Raw genomic sequence first — 13517 nt, forward strand, 5'->3', positions numbered from 1 at the left:
GTAGGGAATAGTATGTTAGGTGGGGTCATAGTAAGGGAGAAAATAATGAAGTCTGAATCAGTGTTAATGTGCATGTATGTGAATGCAAGGAGTGTGATTAATAAGACTGGTGAGGTACAGGCGCAGATTGCCATGTGGAAATATGATGTGGCTATAACAGAGACCTGGCTCAAAGAAGGGCAGGACTGGGTGTTAAATATTCCTGGGTACAAGGTGTTCAGAAAAGATAGGAAAGGGAAAAAAAGGAAGAGGGTTGGAGGTATTGATTAAGGAGAGCATTGCAGTGCTGGAGAAAAAGGATGTCCCAGAGGGGTCAAGGACAGAATCAATTTGGCTAGAGCTAAGGAACAAAAAAGGTGCCGTTACATTGCTTGGTGTTGACTACAGGCCACCAACTAGTGGGAAGGACGTGGAGGAACAAATTTGCGAGGAAATTACAGAGAGGTGCAACAATTATAGGGTAGCTTTAATGAGGGACTTTAATTATCCAAATATAGACTGGGATAATAGTAAAGGGCAGTGAAGGGCAAAAGTTCCTAGAGTGTGTTCAGGAAAATTTTCTACAACAGTATGTTGCTAGTCCAACAAGAAAGGAGGCACTGTTAGACCTAGTTCTTGGGATGAGGTGGGCCAGGTGGATCAAGTATCAGTAGGCGAGCATTTAGGGGACAGTGATCATAGTATCATAAGATTTAGGCTGACTATAGAAAAGGATAAAGAGCAATTCAGGGTAAGAATAATTAACTGGCGGAAGGCCAATTTCAATGGGATAAGAATGGAGCTGGGGCAAATAAATTGGAGTCAATAGCTGGCTGGAAAACCGATAGATGAACAATGGGCTACCTTCAAAGAAGAGAGAGTTCGGGCACAGTTGAGGTATGTTCCCTCAAAAGGGAAAAGTAGAGCAAACAAATCCAGAGCTCCCTGGGTGGCAAAAGAGATAGAGATTAAGATAAAGAAGAAAAAGTGTGCTTATGACAGATGCCAGGTAGAAAATGTTAGAGAGAACCAGGCTGAATATAGAAGGTCCAGAGGAGAAGTGTTTAAGCAAATAAGAGAAGTAAAGAGAGAGCATGAGAAGAGACTGGCAGCTAGCATTAAAGGAAAAAGGGTGGTAAAAGGAGGAGTGGGGCTGATTAGGGACCAGAAAGGGGATTTACACATGGAGGCAGAGGGCATAGCTGAGGTATTAAATGAATACTTTGCATCTATCTTTGCTTGGGTTGCATCTTCTTCCTTGGTAATGTTGAAAGAGGAGGTAGGTCAGACACTAGAGGGGCTTAAAATTGGTAAAAGAGGAAGTATTAGATCAGCTGTCTGTACTTAAAGTGGATAAAACACCAGGGCCGGATGAGATGCATCCAAGGATACTGAGGGAAGTGAGGGTGGAAATCACAGCAGAGCAGGCCATAATTTTTCAGTCTTCCTTAGACTCGAGTGGTGCCAGAGGACTGGAGAATGACAAACATTACACTCTTGGTCATAAAAGGGTGTAAAGATAAGCCTGGCAACTAACTGCAGGTCAGCCAGTTTAACTTCAGTGGTAGGAAAACTTCTAGAAAAAATAATTCGGGACAAAATCAATAGTCACATGGACAAATGCGAGTTAATTAAGGAAAGCCAGCATGGATTCCATCAGGGAAAATCATTGTTTAATTAACTTGCTGGAGTTTTTTGAGGAGGTAGCAGAGAGAGTTGATGAGGGCAATGCTGTGGATGTGGTGTACGTGGACTTTCAAAAGGCATTTGATGCAGTGCCACACAACACACTTGTGAGCAAACTTGCAGCTCATGAATAAAAGGGATGGTAGCAGCACGGATACGAAGTTGGCTGAGTGACAGAAAACAAAGAGTAGTGGTTAATGGACATTTTTCGGGCTGGAGGAAGATTTGTAGTGGAGTTCCCCAGGGATCAGTGTTGGGACCCTTGCTTTTCCTGATATATTAACGGCCTAGACCTTGGTGTACAGGGCACAATTTCCAAGTTTGCAGATGATATGAAACTTGGAACATTTTGAATTGTGAGGAGGATAGTGTAGAACTTCAAAAGGACATAGACAATTTAGTGGAATGGGCAGACAGGTGGCAGATGAAGTTCAATGCAGAGAAATGTGAGGTGATTAATTTTGGTAGGAAGAACATTGAGACAATATAGAATAAAAGGCACAATTCTAAAGGGTGCAGGAGCAGAGGGACTGGGTGTATATGTGCATAAGTTATTAAAGGTGGCAGGACAGGTTGAGAGAGCAGTTAATAAAGCATACAGTATCCTGGGCTTTATTAATAGGGGCATTGAGTACAAGAGCAAGGAAGTTATGTTGGACTTGTATAAGACACTAGTTCGGCCTCAGCTGGAATATTGCGTCCAGTTCTGGGCGCCGCACTTTCGGAAAGACAGAAGAGATTCATAAGAATGGTTCCAGGGATGAGGAATTTCAGTTCTGAAGATGGATTGGAGAAGTTAGGACTGTTTACATTGGAAAAGAAAAGGCTGAGAGGTGATTTGATAGAGGTATTCAAAATGAAGAGTAGATAGAGAGTAACTGTTCCCACTCGTGAAAGGATCGAGAACGAGAAGGCACAGATTTAAAGTATTTGGTAAGAGAAGCAAAATTGACCTGAGGAAAAACTTTTTCATGCAGCAAGTGGTTAAGGTCTGGAATGTGCTGCCTGACAGTGTGGTGGAGGCATGCTCAATTGAAGCATTCAAAAGGGAATTAGACAGTTATATGTAAAGGAGGAATGTGCAGGGTTATGGGGAGAAGGCAGGGGAATGGGACTGAGGGAATTTCTGTTCCAGAGAGCCGGTGCAGATACAGTGGGCCAAATGGCCAGCTTCTGTGCTGTAACAATTCTGTGAAATGCGGCCTTACCTTCGTTATCCACATCTCAGGAACAAATGACGAAAATGTCCAGTAAAACAATAACTGCAACACCAGTGTACTTACAAATAAATGTGCAAGTATTAGTAAATACTTCCACTGCTATGTCCAGACTGGCCAAGAGAGTGTGGGAAAATGGCGCACTGACACGGAACACAAAAGTCCGAGTGTATCAAGCCTGTGTCCTCAGTACCTTGCTCTATGGCAGCGAGGCCTGGACAACGTATGTCAGCCAAGAGCGACGTGTCAATTCATTCCATCTTCGCTGCCTCCGGAGCATACTTGGCATCAGGTGGCAGGACCGTATCTCCAACACAGAAGTCCTCGAAGCGGCCAACATCCCCAGCTTATACACACTACTGAGTCAGCGGCGCTTGAGATGGCTTGGCCATGTGAGCCGCATGGAAGATGGCAGGATCCCCAAAGACACATTGTACAGCGAGCTCGCCACTGGTATCAGACCCACCGGCCGTCCATGTCTCTGCTTTAAAGACATCTGCAAACGCCACATGAAGTCCTGTGACATTGATCACAAGTCGTGAGAGTCAGTTGCCAGCGTTCGCCAGAGCTGGCGGGCAGCCATTAAGGCGGGGGCTGAAGTGTGGCGAGTCGAAGAGACTTAGCAGTTGGCAGGAAAAAGAGAGAGGCGCAAGGGGAGAGCCAACTGTGTAATAGCCCCGACAAACAAATTTTTCTGCAGCACCTGTGGAAGAGCCTGTCACTCTAGAATTGGCCTTTATAGCCACTCCAGGCGTTGCTCCACACACCACTGACCAGCTCCAGGCACTTACCCATTGTCTCTCGAGATAAGGAGGCCAAAGAAGATTAGTAAATAAGGCATTCCAATAAAATCTAATTTTTATTTTACAGGAAAATAAAATAATTTATTTTAGTCTAGATATTTGTGAATCCAATAAAAATAATAGCTGAATTTAGTGTAAAGTTTCAAATGTGAGATATAACTAAAATTTGGATGTAATTTCCCTGCCCTATAAGGTGTACATAATGGCAAGAGTTTTAATATTTTGATTCATATGTACACATTTTAGCAACAATTAACTGCTGCATTGTACAGCTTATTTGTTTCTCTTTTTGTCTTACAGCCACTCAAAAACTAAAAGGATATTTATCCACAGAAAAAGATAGCATTAATCTAGCTGCTGTTGTAGCAGAAACTTTAGGACTTGGAATTCATGAGGAACACGTATGTATTTTAATGTAGCATTTGCTGTTTAAACAAATATTTTAAAACCAGGATTTATTAACTGAAATGGCAAGTACCAGTTTATAAGTGATCATTTTATTGCAAGCTAATCTTTATTTTCCAATACATGGTGTCTATTTTAACACATGAAACATCAAAGAAGTATCAGGTCCTGTTAAATGTTTCTTAAAAATTCTATGTATTTGCAGATATGATCGCAATTTAGTCTCTTCATAGTGCCACTTCACCTCAATATTTTTGTGTTCACATTCTTTCTTCCTCTCTTGCCCCCCCTTGCCTTGGGCACATACAGTGTCTCTCTCTCTTTCTTTCTCTCTCTTGCATGCTCCTTTGTGTTCTCCTTCACTTTTGTTCTCGTTCCCATTCTCTCTCTCACACGCACACAAATTCTTTTCTCTCTCTCATCAATTCTCCCTTTACCTCACATACTCCCATCCACTCCTGTTACACTTGCAACACCCCTTTTTTTATATTCTCCCTCCCACACTCTGCTTTCAGCAAATACAGCACACAAGCATTCAATTTGGCACAAAATAATACATTTAAATGTAATTCAGCAGAGCCTTTAGATTGCTGGTGTTGGAAATAGGAGGGGGGAATCACTGATGCAAAGGCAGTCCTACAATTAAGTCCAATCAAATCATTGGGACAGAATGGAGGGATCCATAATCTTGTGTTTTCCATTAACACCGGGTGTCCATTTCAATTTTTTAGCATTTATTTTATTTAGAGATACAGCACTGAAACAGGCCCTTCGGCCCACCAAGTCTGTGCCGACCATCAACCACCCATTTATGCTAATCCTACATTAATCCCATATTCCTACCACATCCCCACAATTTCCCTACCACCTACCTATACTAGGGGCAATTTATAATGGCCAATTTACCTATCAACCTGCAAGTCTTTGGCATTGATATATTCCTCATTTCGATGAGCACACAAAAAAATGAATCTCTTATTGTAACAATATCTCAATATTAACACTCTCCCATAAAAGTAAAAATATGAATGTGAAGATCAATGCTGGCAGCTCCACATTAAATTAGGATTGTGAACACTAAATAAATCTTTTCTGCAATGTCGCAGCTAAAATTGCATAATTTGGCAAACATAAAGATTCACATAATGTTAGTACAGGTCCTTGGATCTAAGCATTGTCAGCTGTCACTTGAAGAAAAGCTTTTCTTTTGCTATTAATCAGTATTGTTTGCTTAGAAGCATTTCTACTCCAATTAGATGTACCTTGTTTGTATATCCAATGTTAAGTATTTGAGGTGTATTGCATACATAAATCCAAATTTATATGGGTGCCTGTTTAATTAAAATTCCAGGAGGCTGGCCTCTGCATTCCTAAATCGTGCTCTCTTATCCCCGGCAACCTTGTCTTGGCAATAGAATCAGAGACCTGGCTTATCATGGACCTATTCCAAGACATGGAAACTGGATTTAGCAGCATAGCTGCTGATCTGGTATCTGGCAAGTGTCAGTGTAAAGGCAACATAAATGTCCTTCTGTTTTCACCGTAATATAACCTTTTCAAGAATGCTGTTTCAGTATACTGTGTAACAAATTAAGAACTGGTGTTTTTTATTTCTGCCTTTCAATAAATTTACATAGAATTGCATAGAATATACAGCACTGAAACAGGCCTTTTGACCCAGCTGGTTTGTGTTAGTGTTTATGCACCCTACCAATGTTCCCTGTAAAGTGCGCAGTCCTGCAACCACCTGAAAGTTCCTGCACAGGGCACATGGAAGTCGGCCCCTCTAAATTGCCGCACATGCACAGCCATGCAAAAAAATTCAAAAAAGGGCTGCGTACTTAATTAAATCACCAGCGCATTCCAAAAATAAATTAGAGGGAACTTCGCTTCTCATGACTTTCTTCCCATTCCATCAAGCTCATCTCAGCCTTTCAACATATCTTTCTATTGTCTTTACTGTCATAAACTTGTCTAGTTTCCTTTTGAAAGCATCTAAGCTATTTGCCTCAACCACTTTCTTTGGCAGTGAGTTCCAAATTCTAATCATTCTGAGTAAAGAATTTTTTCCTTATTTTCCCTGTTGGATTTGTTCTTAATTACCTTGTATTTATGACCCATAGTTTGGATTCTCTCACAAGTAGAAACGTTCTCTTCACATCTTCAACCTAACCCATTCATAATTTTATTGACCTCTATCAGGTCAGCTCTTAGTCTTTTTTCTGAAGAAAATGGCCCCATCCTGTTCAATCTTTCCTGATACCTGTAATCTCTCGGTTCTGGCACAAGCCTTTTAATCTTTTTTTTAGCACTTCTCCTGTGCTTGTATGTCTCTTGGCATTTCTTCGCGATGAAGATTTTGGGAAGGTTGTTCTCATCGGTTGCAGGCCCGCTGGTGGCTAGTCAGGTTTATCCGTGACCGGCAGATTCTCCCACAATGGGTAGAAGTGAAGGTATCGTCACAACTGGGGGCAATTGGATCTATCTTTCTCCTCCTTTTCTCTTTCATGCTGATTCTTCGCTCAGTCTCAAAGATGTCTGTAGCATCTTCAGGCATCAATATCTATGGTCTGCGCTTCCCACTGGCGATGGTCGATGTGGCAGACAGAGAGGGATTTCTTCAGGGAGTCCTGGAAACATTTGAATGGGCCCCTCTGTTCCTTTTACCCGTGGTCAGCTCTCCATACAACACGATCTTGGGCAGGCAACTGTCATCCATCCAGGCAATGTGACCCACCCAACGCAGTTGGCTTTGCAGGAGGATGGCCTCGATGCTGGTGCTGTTGGCTGTTTCCAGGACTTAGATGGTGTGTTCAGATAGAGGTAGTACCCTTGTATTTTCAGTCAGCTGCATCCAGTTTGTAGGATGGACTGGAATCATTAGTCCTCGTCTCCACCCAGCTCTCTGCTGGCTTCAAGTGGCACACCCTGGTACACCGTCTCAGCTGACGGGTGAAACATAGTGAGGGGAGAAATGATGAACATGACGCCACCTAGACGGATGTCTTTCTTCTTAAAGTTAACGGCCAGGGCGGTAGGATTCCAAACGGCTCAAGTGACCATGTTCTGAACCAAAGGCATACCACACTATATTGCGTGGACTGCGATTGTTGGCATATCAGCTATGGATAAATAGCAAGGGAAGGAGGGTCCCTTCAAGCTTGTATGTCATAAGAACATAAATAGGAGCAAGAGTAGGCCATTTGGTCCTCCAAGTTTGTCCCACCATTCAACACGATCATTGCTGATCATCCTCAACTCCACCTTCCTGCGGTATCCTCGTTACCTTTGTCCTTTTCATAGTATGGGTCTGCATAGTACTCTAAGTGCAGCTTGACCAGGGTATGCAAGCTTAACACAACTTCACAACTGTTGAATTCTGTATACCATTTAAACTGCAAATTTATAGTTCTGTAAATTTACACAGCTCTGCTAACACAATTCAATCCAGAGATCTGTGTTTTGGTTTCTGGGGAAATGTTAATTTTCAAAAAAGAAGAAATATTTCCCCTTTTGAAATGATGCTCTTTTTCTGCTAAAGGATTCGCAAAGTCTTCTGAATTCACACAAAGACTTCACCACGACTGCACAAATTAATATGTTGAAAAAAGATGTCAATCAGACAGCAAACTCAGCACATTTAAAGGACAGTGGCTCTGGGTATGTTTATCTTAATTCTACATTTAATTAGGTTTTCCTTAGAATTTTGAGTGGTAAAGCCCATGTAATGAATGAACATGTTACTAGAGTGAAATATTGCACCTTGCAAACCCAACACTATTTTAGTGTCAACCTGAATATTTGAGCAACATAATGAGCTGAGGTAAAAACAAGAAATGCTGGAAATACTCAGCAGGTCTGGCAGCATCTGTGGAGAGAGAAGCAGAGTTAACGTTTCAGGTCAGTGACCCTTCTTCAGAACTGGTAAATATTAAAAATGTGAAGGGTTATAAGCAAGTAAAGCGGGGGTGGGGCAAGGGATAACTAAGGAGAAGGTGTAGATCGGACAAGGTCACGGAGAATAACTGACCAGAAGGTCATGGAGCAAAGGCTCCATTTATTTTATTTCATCCTAGTTTGTTCAGTTTGCTTACCCACTGTTTTTTTCATGTTTGTACTTGCAGCTGTTCAATTTTCAGTCTGTTAACACCCTATCTGTGCTAATGCTTTGTCTTTCAACACACCATTAACATATTGTTTGCCTTTGCTCCATGACCATTTCAGATTTCCAGCATCCGCAGTATTTTGTTTTTATTATAATGAGCTGAGGCATGGCAAGAAGGGTTTGTGTTGCTGAACAAAAATGAAAGAAAAGTACTTTATCAGCTATTCAAATAAGAACATTTCTCTTTAGGTTGTGTGCTCTGGTCTTCATGATTATTCCTCACTTTTCACATTCACATCCTATTTGAAGTTTCAAGTTCATCATTCTGTATTAGTGATGTAAGCTAATAGGTTTATATTGATTAGCAAGTAAGAACAAATGTACTTTAACAATGCAATATTGTCTTTGTATGGACAATATGTGTACAGTAGTTGATATCTCTGGGTGTTTCAATTGGGAATTAAGATCTGTACAATTTTGAACATTTTATCTTGATGTTTCCCAACAATGTGACAATTCAATACCCTAAAACAGTGGACAACAGAAACTGCCACTATAACTTGAAGATTAAAAATTAACTGGAAAATTTTCATTTTACATTACACTATACAATCGCAGCAGAAAACTTAATCCACACAAATCACAAATATAGCTGCTCAACAAAAGTTTATTGATGAATATAGCAATGCTGTTAAGCAAGCATTAGTTAATAAAATAATAGGCAGGCCCCACTGAATCGATACATTCGTAGTGTGATAGGCACCTTTGAATCAGTAAGTTCATGCAGATGTAATACACCACTGATCTGGTGAACCATTGGAACAACGGGCCCGAGAATCAATAAATTAATGTTGAAGTAGGTGCCAGTGGATTAATCAGTTTACTGACACCTTATTGCACTCCTTCCAAGTGCAGTCTATCCTTGGGTAAGGAGACCAAAACTGTACATAGTACTCCAGTTGTGGTCTCACCAAGGCCCTATTCAATTGTAGTAAGACTTCTTTACTGTTATTCTTTAAGCCCTTTGTAATAGAGACTAACATACCATTTGTTTTCCTGATTTCTTACTGCACTTGCATGTTAACTTCCTGTGATTCATGTACAAGGAGATCCAGGTTCCTCTGAATACTGATACTTCCCAATCTCTCACTATTTAAAAAATATTCTGCTTTTTCTATTTTTCCTTCTACAGTGGATAACTGCACTTTATATTCAATCTGACATGTTCTTGCTCGCTCATGGAACCTGTATATATCCCTCTGCAGCCTTCATTACTTTCCCTAACTTAGCAATGCCAGCAAACTTGGATACATTCCACTCCATCCCTCATCTAAGCCATTGATATAGATTGTAAACAGCTGAGGCTGCTACTTGCAGTTACCCACTAGCCAACCTGAAAATAACTTGTTTCTTGTGTTCTGTCCCTTAACCAGTCCTCCATTCTTGCTAATATATTACTCTGAATCCCACTAGCGTTAATTTTGTTTAAGAGGCTTTTGCGTGGGACCTTATCGAATGCTTTCTGAAAATCCAAATGTACTACATCCATTAGTTTCCCCTTATCCACTCTAATGGTTATAACCTCAAAAAACTAACTGGGAGATCGTGTTTGACAAATCTTTCATAACTCCCTGTTGACTCTGCCTAATCATATTATGGTTTTCTAAGAGCTCTATTACACATACCTAATAATTGATTCTAGCATTTTCCCTGCTATTGATGCTGACTGACCTATAGTTCACTGTTTTCTCTCTCCCTCCTTTCTTGAACAGTGGGGTTATACTTGCTACCTTTCAATCCAAGGGGACTGTTCTGGTATCTAGGGAATTCTGGAATATCACCGTCAATGTATCCACTATCTTTGTAGCCACCTCTTTTTAAATCCTAGAATGCAGGCCATTAGGTTCGGGAGTTTGTCAACTTCAAGTCCCGTTAATTTCTCCAGTTCTAAATCTTTACTAATGTTGCTAAGTTTTTTATTTCCACGAGACCTTTGCCTCCCCACTATTTTTAAAATGTGTTTGTCTTCCTCCATGATGCAATGCTTACATTTTATATCTATTTATATATTCAAAATTGTATAGAGTTAAAGCAGTTTGCAGCTCAAAGAGAAAACTAGATGGCAAGTTGGGAGATTTCAGAACCTATTCTACAGCACTACCTAGTGGCAGGGGCCTGCAACTGCATGACAGATGTCGGCAGCAAGATTGGGTGGAAAATGTTGATATTTAAGACTGTGAAACATAACTACAGAAACACAACCAAAAATTGAGACAATAGGAAGCATATAATATGTGTATCTCCTTCCTTTCCCCACTTCACAAATCAAATTTGATAAATTAATTCCTTCCAGGTATGCAGGTTCATCTATGACATAAGTGGTGAGTTTTTGTTGCTCCAAATTGGAGCTAAGTATAGCTAAAATGTATTATTAATTGACTCTCCTATTGAGGAAAGGCAACTAAAGTCTAAATTTTCTTTTAGGTTTCCTTGTGCAACAGAAACACATGAACAGAGTGGAAACTGGGTTTCTCAGTGTCCTTCTCCTGTATTTGGAGTTTCTGCTAAAGGTTTCACTGATCCAGAAGTAAGTAGATCATCTTTGTTTGGACAAAGAGTTTCCTTTCAAGAAGCAGAATTGCTTGGACATGTTCAAATCTGAAATCCAGATGTTGAAAATGTTGCTGTTATTTCACCCTTTGACTACCAGGTTAAAATGGACCAATTCCTTGAACAATCTAAGCTGGCAGGACAAAAGATTACAAAAAAGCACGTGGAAATTAAGTCCGATATAACTGGGAACACTGCCTGCCTGCCTACATCGAACAGATTGGCAAAAAGGAAAAAATTGGAAGACAGAAGGGATTCTGCCACCGATTGTGAAAAGCCTTCATTTAATAAAGAAAATCTTCCATCAAAATTAGAGAAAGCTGTTTCTGCAGACAGTGATAATCTTGACAAGCCATTGGACTTGTCTGATCATGTTTCTAGTGGCTGGTTAGAAGATAGAAGCCAAGGTAAAAATGCAGTGGGTAATAAACTAACTAATATTACCCTGCTGGAATCCCTGAAACCTAGTTTAAAGATTACAAGTTTCAAAAGATCCTGCAATGGATTTACTAAGGATTCTCAGGATGATACTTACCTGCAAGAGACGATTGGGAGATCACGTAGTGAAATAAGTCAAGATGTTAAAGTAAAAAGTGAGAAAAATGGAGGGGATGGAAATTCATCGAGTTGCAGATATCCTCAGCAACAATCTAGTGATTTTTCGTGGAATGAACAATCTAGTGACCTGAAGGTATGTTTAATGTATATAGTTAATGTAATTTGCTTATCTTTTACTTTGAGCAATTTTGGCAATCTGTATAGTGTGTCTCAATTACTGAATAATGATTAATAGCAAAGGGAAGGTTGTAAGTACCGTGGCATTGCACGTTGGGATATGTAGGAACAACAGTCGGCCACTCAAGTACCTTGAGCCTGTTCTGCCATTCAGTTAGATCATGGCTGATCTGTACCTCAACGCCATTCATCACCTGTTCATCCATATCCCTTGATGCCCTTACCTAACAATGGTTTATCAATTTCAGTCTTAAAAGATATAATTGTCCCAGTGTCCACAGCTTTTGGGGAGAGAATTCCAGATTTCTATGATCCTTTGTGTGAAAAAATGGCATCATAGATACAAATCTGATTCTTCCACTCTACTGAGCTTCTGCTATGTCAACTTTACAACAGGGAGGCACAGAGCCAGATGTCTCCCATGGGAAAGTACAGATCAAATCCAGGGATCTCAAGGAGGGTGGTATTGGATGGTGGCAGTGAAGATGGTCTGGCAACAGGGTAGTTATACTTTTTACTCTTTTCCCCACCCCAAATGTACAATTGGAAGCTCCAGGGGAAAAAAATGGTGGGGAGAAGAAAGATGCTTTCATTTGAGGGCTCAGAAAAGGAGATGATTTGAAAGTGCAAATTTTAGGAGCTGAAATTCAAAATAAAAATCTATGTAGAATAGGTATATGCTTTAAAGATACATAATATTCCACAGATAAAATAATCATTCTGGGGATTTCAACCCTGAAATTAATTGGCAGAAGAGGTAGGTAAAGGGGATAAGGGAATGAAGTTCCTACAACGTGTGTGGGATTCATTTCTAACCCAGTATGTAAAAAGCCCAATGAGGGAGGATTCACTAACTGATATAGTCATGGGGAATGAACCAAAGCAGATAAGAGAAATAAATGTTGGGGAATATCTCGGCAATAGTGATGAAGAAAGACCAGGATAGTAGATTGGGGAAAAGCTGGTTTTGAGGAGCTGTGAATAGAACTTGGGAAAAGAAAATAGTACAATAATATCAGCAGACAATGATGTAGAACAGCAATAGGAAACATTTAAAATAGTGTTCAACAGAGCCCAGGAAAAATACAGTCTGCTTAAAAAAAAACTCCACGGAGGAATAAATGCATGAGGGAAAAATTGAGGGTAAGTAAAGAGACATGCATTTAGTGCATAGTTAGCGGGGGAGAATATGAAGCAATTGGGAGAGAAGTCAAAAAAAATCAATCAGGAAGGCAAAGAGGAATTATGAAATAATCAAAGAACAAACAAAATAGTAAAATATTCTGGAGGCACATTTTAAATAAAAAGGAAAGTCAGGATGGGAATGGGGATCACTAAGAGAAGGACAGAACAAAATCATCAGCAACAGTGAAGAGGCAAGAATATTAAATCATTATTTTGCTTCAATAAATATTTACTTGGAAAACAGATCCGTTGGACAGGGGATATCAAAAGCTGAGATTAGAAATGATACAACCACATTTAAAATAGAGATGTATTAAATCAACTGATCAAACTCAGGATAAAACCCAAGGTCTGGACTGATTACATCGATGCATTTTAAAAGAATCTAGGGAAAAGATTGCAGAGGCACTATTACACACATTTAATTTGTTGGAAAAGGGTATCGTGCCAGAGTACTGCTGGATAGCTAATGTAATACCTGTATTTAAGAAGGGAGATTGAACATGTCCAGGAGCCTATTGTTATGATCTCCATGGAGACAACCAAGAAACGAAAAGAATCAAATCTACCGATTGACCCCAATTTAGGAAACCGAACTAAATGGACAAGATTTCACTTTTATAAATTTTATAACTTTTAACACAAACCAAAACCAACATAACTTGAGCATGAAACAACATACAGATCACAGTCAATATAATATATATATTGCAAATTGCACCTTAATAAGATATATCTGAGATGGGCGTCACTGTTTCACTGGGCAGTTCTCTCAGCATATGTGGCAACAGT

The 13517-nt window shown here is 40.0% G+C and overlaps 1 protein-coding gene across 11 annotated transcripts in view; it reads left to right on the top strand.

The window, feature by feature from the left end:
• The window catches only part of rbbp8 (retinoblastoma binding protein 8), a 195543-nt gene that overhangs the window by 134661 nt on the left and 47365 nt on the right, over positions 1 to 13517 (top strand). For all 11 annotated transcript variants that reach the window (XM_068032150.1, XM_068032152.1, XM_068032154.1 and 8 more), the window contains 4 exons: positions 3986 to 4086; positions 7632 to 7750; positions 10680 to 10782; positions 10906 to 11496. In XM_068032150.1, the coding sequence (XP_067888251.1) occupies positions 3986 to 4086; positions 7632 to 7750; positions 10680 to 10782; positions 10906 to 11496 (914 nt within the window). The remainder of the gene's footprint in view (positions 1 to 3985; positions 4087 to 7631; positions 7751 to 10679; positions 10783 to 10905; positions 11497 to 13517) is intronic.

The sequence above is a fragment of the Heterodontus francisci genome, chromosome 5 (genome assembly GCF_036365525.1).
Source record: "Heterodontus francisci isolate sHetFra1 chromosome 5, sHetFra1.hap1, whole genome shotgun sequence".
Lineage (NCBI taxonomy): Eukaryota > Metazoa > Chordata > Chondrichthyes > Heterodontiformes > Heterodontidae > Heterodontus > Heterodontus francisci.